The sequence below is a fragment of the Pungitius pungitius genome, chromosome 1 (genome assembly GCF_949316345.1).
Source record: "Pungitius pungitius chromosome 1, fPunPun2.1, whole genome shotgun sequence".
In the NCBI taxonomy this organism is placed as follows: domain Eukaryota; kingdom Metazoa; phylum Chordata; class Actinopteri; order Perciformes; family Gasterosteidae; genus Pungitius; species Pungitius pungitius.
In genome coordinates, this window is record NC_084900.1 from 21,379,037 (window position 1) to 21,386,835 (window position 7,799).

The 7,799-nt window shown below is 40.2% G+C and overlaps 1 protein-coding gene across 1 annotated transcript in view; it reads left to right on the forward strand.

Annotated features, from left to right (window-relative positions):
- The window catches only part of LOC119223169 (LHFPL tetraspan subfamily member 4 protein-like), a 29,240-nt gene extending 24,680 nt beyond the window's left edge, over nucleotides 1-4,560 (forward strand). Inside the window, exons 2-4 of the mRNA XM_037480314.2 lie at nucleotides 777-1,013; nucleotides 3,623-3,639; nucleotides 4,123-4,560. Coding sequence (XP_037336211.2) covers nucleotides 777-1,013; nucleotides 3,623-3,639; nucleotides 4,123-4,176 — 308 coding nt within the window. The 3' untranslated portion in view covers nucleotides 4,177-4,560. The remainder of the gene's footprint in view (nucleotides 1-776; nucleotides 1,014-3,622; nucleotides 3,640-4,122) is intronic.
- The last annotated feature ends 3,239 nt before the right edge of the window (nucleotides 4,561-7,799 follow it).

The following is a 7,799-nucleotide window of genomic DNA, read 5'->3' on the forward strand; positions in this document are numbered from 1 at the left end:
GGTTTGTGAGTGTTTGAAAACTGTTACTGTCCCCAGAGAAATTCCTTCCACACAGCTCTGGAGCACTGTTCTCCATGTCAAACTCAACAGCCAGCATCCTTCAATAGGCAGTCTTGGCATTTAAGGTACTCACAATTGCACACCATTGAGTTGTTTTCAAATGTTTAATCTAAAGTACACTGAAAAGACATCCCTGTTCTGGCATAAGGATGGAGCGTGACGTCTGCTATGTACGTTCCACATCTCCCAGTGGAGCACTGCTTACTTCCAGTCCCTCAGGCACTAGCTGACTAGTGAACAGTGCTGGTTTAAAGGGAGTATGGTCCAATCAACTCCCTCGCTGATGCTCACTTTGATGAATGAGCAGGGGAGCATAGTATAGATTACCATTTTTCTTGTATTGTCAAAACTGCAGCTATGCATTTCCTGGAGGATGTGGTACTGTGTGCGCTCAAGATCTTTCATGGGTGTGAGTGCACGCCGGTTCCTCTGTAATCTGTAGGTTTGATTTCACTCAGGTCAATAATCTGAAAAATACACGGTATGCACATGAGCAAGGCAACGTACCTCTAAAATGTAACAGTTTCATAGTTTCACCTGTACCTTACCGTGGGCCATTTGGTACGGTACGCACAGAAGAGTCAATCATTTTTCGTTTGACTTTTTTCCGAAAAATGTTGCATTTTGAAAAATTACCAGATTGTCATGCAATGCAATTACATCTTGACACATTTGTAACTAACACCTCTTCTCTCCTCCTCTGTGTACTGCTCCAGGAGTGTGCCTGGTGCTGGGTTGCATGATCTTTCCTGACGGATGGGATGCCGAGGTGATCCGTGACATGTGCGGTGAGCGGACGGGGAAGTACTCCCTGGGCGACTGCTCTGTACGCTGGGCCTATATGCTGGCCATCATGGGCATCCTGGACGCCCTCATCCTCTCATTCCTGGCGTTCGTCCTGGGCAACCGGCAGACAGACTTCTATCTTGATGATTTGCAGACAGACAACAGAGGTTAGTGAAAAGGATGATTGCCAGCATTACCCACCAATCGATTTATCCTTGTAGGAGGCTTACAAAAAAGAATCTGCATTGCAGGATGAAAAAATCTTTTTATTCTAACTGGAAAAGCAACTGAGGCTACATTTATGCTTTATTAGTATTTTCAACCAGTAGGCTTTACTTGTATACAGGAGAAAAAGCTGGGAATGGGGGCTAACGAGGTATTTATTGAGGTTGGGAAACGTTTGGGAAGATTTTGACTGACTGGGGGTTGTTGTAAAGTCGCTACCCTGACTTTAATACAATGATAGTTAGGGTTATTTCCCACAGATTTATTTGGTTGGGCTGTTCTCTTCTTGGTCCTCCAGACATCGATGTTCCATATATAATTATTAGGGCCGGGACTCGATTAAAAATATTAATCTAATTAATTTGTAATTAATTATTCGAAATTAATCGCATATATTATACATACAAATATTTGACCTGAGAACAGTGAGAAGTCATTTTTTTCACATGGATTTTTATTCAACCAATTCCAGTGTAGCAATAGCATATTTAGAAATATAGTACTTTCAGAAATTCAGGTAGCCTATAGGTAAGTAGACCTTCTGTAAGACCTTTTTTAATTAGACCAATACTTTCAAGTACATTCAGAACATTGGTTATTTTTTCAGACGTGGACTTAGTTACCCTGGTCCTTAAACCAGTCATCTGGTGGAGTGTGGGTTGGGTGTGGGTCCTTGTACTCGGAGTCGGGCTAACGTCCACGCTAGCTGCTAATTGTTTTGCGTTGAGGTTATACTTGAGGCTCGATGTGCTGCGGTGATATGCGAATTCCTTGTTGCATAGCTTGCACACAACCATGCTCTTATCGACGCTTCCATCCGTTTGATTTTATAATAAAATTTAGGAATTCACAGGGCCAACCGACACGGTCTCGTCAGCTTCTTCGTTCATGTTCACTGTGGTTTGTTGTTGTCTGAAGTCATGAACTCTAGTTGGTGCTCCAGTATAATCGGTCCGCCGAAACTCATCCAGTGAGAAACGTTCTGCGGTGCAAAAAATAAGTGTAAAAATGCGTAAAAAATGTTTAATGTGTTATTTTTTGTGTAATTAATTAATCTTAATTCACATTGTAATTAATTAATCGTAATTAACGCGCTAAAGTCCCGGCGCTAATAATTATATGTTTGAATGTAAAATTAGCCTGATTTGGCTTTTTGTTGATTTTAAAAGCAAAAACTGAATAAAGCTATTCAATGAATTTGAAAAATGTTTACTCCTTGATCAAAAGACATTTTGCATTTGTCCACTTTAAATTAACATGTTAGAAAGCAACTCTTGCACTTGGTGCCCAGTTAGCCAACCAATCTTTTCATTTTTGGTGAGTGGGGTCTGGTTGCAGACTGCAACCCGTTCTCCTCTTTTTCAAGAATGTGATCCATATCATAATACTTATTTTTTTTGAACAACCTAAACATCAGATGTTTTCTCCCCCTCCCTCTCTTGTTAGTTCAGTTTAACAAATGTGTCAGAGAACTACGACGTCCTTCAGGGTAGTTGGTGGGCTGTTGGTGGGTTGAGCTGTTGGTGGTTGTTTGGTTGGTTTGTCCGTCTGGGCTTCTGGACACAAATCATTCTATACCAGCATTGACCTAATGATTCTCAGTTTCAGCCGATTATGCACTGATGAATACATACATATTATATTCGACCTCTGCTATAGATCCTCCTGAATTCCACACACCGGACCTTTAACTAGAAATCGATTAATAAGAAGAAAATGACTACACACCAACCTCACCTCGTTAACTCCAGCCACATTGGTTTCAGTGCTGCGTTCAAGAGTGGTAGCTAATAGTTTGCACAATGTTACGTCAGGAAATGTTTATTGCCATTATATGTTAGACATACATGTCATGATATTTACAGTTTTAAACGTGTAAAAAGGAAAAGATTAGGAGTAGAAAAGGAAAAAGGTAAAGTAAAAGCAAAAACAATAAAAAGTGTCCTCATATGGAGATTGGTATTTGGATTTGACCCAGTGTGCAACCGCACAAACTGAACCAGAGTGAAGGTGTAAGAGATGGAGATAGATCCATGATATGAGACGGAGAAGAGTCAGCGATATACATACAGAGTGGAAGACAGGAGTAAATAGACTGTGAAGAGAAAAGATGTCTCGGTTCTTTTCCGACGGCTAATCTCAGCAATTGTTTCCATGGTAACTAGAGAAATTCCAGTGCGTGGGAGTGTCTTTATCTGATTAACCTCATTGACAGAGTCAGGGATTTCTTCACACATTCCATGCATATGATGCTTTGCCCGCATTTCTTTCACAGAAATAAAAGTCTCTTTAACTTCTTCAAAATGCCCAAAAATGACCATGTGACAACATGTTGTATGAGTTACAAAAAGTGAAGGTCAATAATTACAAGAAAATATGTGAATTTTTGTTATTCAAAAAAAAGCAAAAGAACTGCAATAAACAATTTAGGCAAATGAATAAAAACTGTGGCTGCACATTATGCTGCAGGTTTATGTTTTTACACAGGCATGCTCTTTTTCTGCTCTTGCCTCACCTTGTCTGTGCCAACACACTTCTTTTGTCCTTGCAGATTTTGCTGTGTCGAGGGTAAGTTGACTTTTGCTTTTAACATTTTTTTGTGCATTTGTGTTTGAACCTCACATTCACACGTGCCTGTGCAGGGCCTCTTTAGCTTTTGAAGGTAAGGTACAGTGCCCAGGCCACAGAGACGGTCTTTTGTCTTGGTCATTCATCATCCCACATATTGCGAAACCCAAGTAATCTATGGTTATTTATTGCTGAGAAACGGTTAACCTGTGATTTATTGTTTGATGCCATCACTCCATATGCTGCCCAAATAGACACAACCCCAACCCAAATGTCACAAACAACATACTGCAGACGAACTTATTATTACTTGAAATTTCTAAAACAAAGGCAGAACCAAAAGTAATGACATTCGCTGAACCACTCCTTGTTGATGTACAATTAAGTGATAAAAGTCTTTCAACCGCAGCCTCTGAAAAATTCACAAAGTATAGTTTGTCTGTAAATTGGTGTGATGACAATCCTTTGTGTTGTTCCCTCCAGATCGAGGTGCGGGACAGAAGGGAGCCGAGGTACGGAGTGCAGCGTCTTCACTGAGGGCCGGAAGGGCACGGGACATAAATCCTCTCCTCTTCTCTTCGTCCGCTCCACGCTCCTTTTTCTCTCGGCTACAATGATCAGGACATCAGCCCTAATCATAACGCAGACACCGTGTAGAGGATTCTGTAAGATAAAAAAACTAAAACAAACAACTAAAACACAGTGGTATTAACTATATTTTCAACAACAACAAAAAGGTTGTACTGTGCATTTAAAACGTGACTTTCTCGATGAACACTTTTATGTTGAAAAGAGAAGTAGGAGATTTACTGTATTTAAAGTCTTTATTTGTGTGGGAAATCCAGTCCTTAAGATGAAAAACCATCGTCCATGTATGATTTACACCAATTCATTCAAACATTGTTATTTAATGACTTGTGAGTTTGTGTGTTTGTGTTCATTCGTGGCTTCAGGAAAGCGGACTACTGAGACTGAGCCAATCGAGGCACAGCAGCACGTTCATCACAAAACACTCAACAACACTTGCATGGCTCTTCATCTAAGGAGTTTCAGACATGAGGAATTTAGAAAAAACATGCACTAATTGCAGCTTCATAGATACTTAACACCTCTGGGAGATTCTCTGTACATACGTAACAATGTAAATAACATTACTGCAGACAAAGGCAGTCGACGACAAAACCTCATCCGACTTTGATGCACTTGAGTGTTTCTACCCATTGGTTGCAGTGTTCCCTGTGCCAGAGGAGAATCGGAGAAACCAGTGGGCTACTCCGATTCTCACTGCTCACTGCGGATTTGGTGGGAATAGAAAAACAAGGAGTAAATGCGATTCCCTGGCTAGAAGTTGAGGAGAAAAGCAGGGGACTGTGAATCAAAGTGTTTTTTGGTTTCCACTGGATCACCACATACTTAAGTCAAACCTCTTACTGTAGTAATTAAACCCTAAAATAAGACAGACTTACCGATCACGTTTTGTTTTGTAAAACCCTTTCACCAGTGTGCAGTTTACTCCAGTTAATGGCTCCAGCATCCAGTGATCAGTTTACTCTCCAGATGTCTTAAGACTAAGTGAATATGGCTGCGTGAGTCTCTCAGAGAGAAGCCCCAAGTGCTGCATTATCTTAAGGTGATGTCACTTATTTGCCTCTTTGAACAAGCAGCGCGATGATTCATCGTGAATCGATGCTGGCCTACCGTCCAATCCTTGCATGTTAAATAACCTTTTTATAACAGAAAGATCAAGAGTCTACAGTAAGTCCTCTCCCCTTACAAAGTAGCGTAAAAGTAGCCCAACTGGAATCTGCTGGGTCTCATGCAAGAACATTTTGCAATATTCCTTTTTTTCTGCGAGGTTGTGTCAGATGAGTTCTCATGTTGGATTCGGCAAAGTTTTGAGATCCGGATCAGCGAGCGCATAGCCACCGGCCCCAAAGTGCTACTTTTTATTCCCAAATATGTAACCAAAGAGTAAAAAGATGTACAGTTGAAAATGAAGGTCCTGACTTTTATTGGGGTTTGGGTTGAACAGCGGTTTCCTGAGTGAAAGTTGGTTTGCTCCAGCCATCCGGCACTGGCAAAAAAAAACCTTGAGGCCGCTGATGAGCAACTGCAGTTAAGAAGTAATCGGGCTGAAATATTTAAATAGACTCAACCCCCCCCAAAATATTCTGCCTGTCAAGAAATAAGCTAACCAAAAACATTTTTGCAATTTGTTAGTCAATCAGACTATGTCGCCCTGTACAGAATGCATAGTTGCTGATATTTCTGTATACATTTTTAAATGACTGTTTATACTCTAAACATGATTCTTGCATGAGGCCTATTGACTCTAATATTCATGGAATACGCAAACAAAATAGCCGCTACATTTTACAGTAACAAAATAATAATGTAAAAAAAAAGTATCACTAATGTAGCATTGTGACGTGCCACAGATACAACTCAGATTATTGTTCCTACAACGACAATGGACCTTGATGCAGCACTCCAGACGAAGCCACTAGTGTTGGCTGAAATACCTTCAACATGAATTATGTGCTAATGATTTTAGCAATTGATTTTAGGCAACCTAGACGTTATTAGTTGAGACATCCAAGATGTCCTTCATGCTAGTAATGCATTTCCTGTTTTTAAGTCGATTGATCTTGTGCTGCTTTTCTAAAAATATTGGCACTGTGAGCACAGCTATGGCCTCTGTAGTCGACGTCTGCATCGGGTCTCTGATTGTCGTGTTCTAAGTGACAAATGTGATGCCAACATGGTACAATAGAGCCGCCGGCCATGGGGTTCTTAGCCCTCTCAGCGCATAACTTCAGAGTGATTTAGTACACCTGAACCTCCTGAGGCACCAAAGGCGGGTCCCAGTTATCCTGGGAATGAAGTTAGTTGTGTAATAATGGCACACATTTAATGGTTTTGGATGAGAAATTGGCACGCGTTGCTGGTGCTCAACCCTGAGAAATTATTAAATCCGTTCCACTGAAGAGTTCAACCACACAAGGTGATCTGAGTCTCTAGCAGTTCACCTAATGTACTTTTACTGCCTCTTATTTTACTGTAGTCCATGTTACTTTTTGTTAGGGATGCACTATTGGCACTAGCATTCAGAGCTAATTTTGAAAAGGTCTGTAGGCATGTTAAATCGACAAATGTTCCTCAACTTTGGGGATATGATGATACTTTGAAAAATTGAAGACAGAGTTTACAATACTTCCTCCTCCCCCCAGTTTATGGCCGTTAACCTTGTATTTTGAAACATAATGCAACAAGGCTACTCTGGGTTACGTTTAGTGACACACTGGGGTTTTAGCTTTAACTTTAATTTACATTTGCTACATAATTTTCATTTATATAATAAGTTCAAGTTCATTGTTATACAGTTTTAGTAGTAACACATTTTAGTGCAGTGGTACTTCTGTTTTTTCAAGCCGAGCCTTTTAGACACCTTGGGAAAAGCCGTTATGCTGATTCTAATAATGCTTTTCTGACCTTTACCTACATCTATCCACCATGTTGGGGTTGAAGTGATGGACCCCCATTCAAGAAAAGTTTCCTTCATTTTAACCTCAAAATAACTGTGAGAAGAAAATAAAATAGAAACAATTGAAACGGAATCTATGAACCTCAACCTTTTGGTATTGCTAGAAATTTGTTTTGTTATGTTTATTACCATTTGAGAAAAATCAGTGCACTCACTGAGGTGTAAGCATGGTGATTCTTTTTTTTTTAACCATCTAATGGTATCAATGGTGGTAATGTATTGTGATTAAGACATCTACTATATCGTGCATCTGTTTGGGGATTCTTTCAAGGGTCCAGGACAGAAAAATCAATATAAAAAAGGAAATACTTTTTTTTTCAAAGCCCAGACGCCTAAGTGTCACCTCAGGCTTCCTGTGTGACCACTGGTCAGGTCTCCTCAATGAACTGAAACGTACGAGGAACTGACAGTACCTTAAACTCTGATGAGCACATATTTGTACCACTCCAGGTGCCTCTGAGAACTCTTGATTTCATTCAGATGTGGTGCAGAACCAGCAAAAAAAGTAGTGACACTGTAGGAATTTTTCTACTGAAGACTACAAACTGATGGAGCTCCATAGCGTTTTTCTGCAGCGTTTTTCTGAGGTGGATTCCCCTTCAACAATTCAAACAAA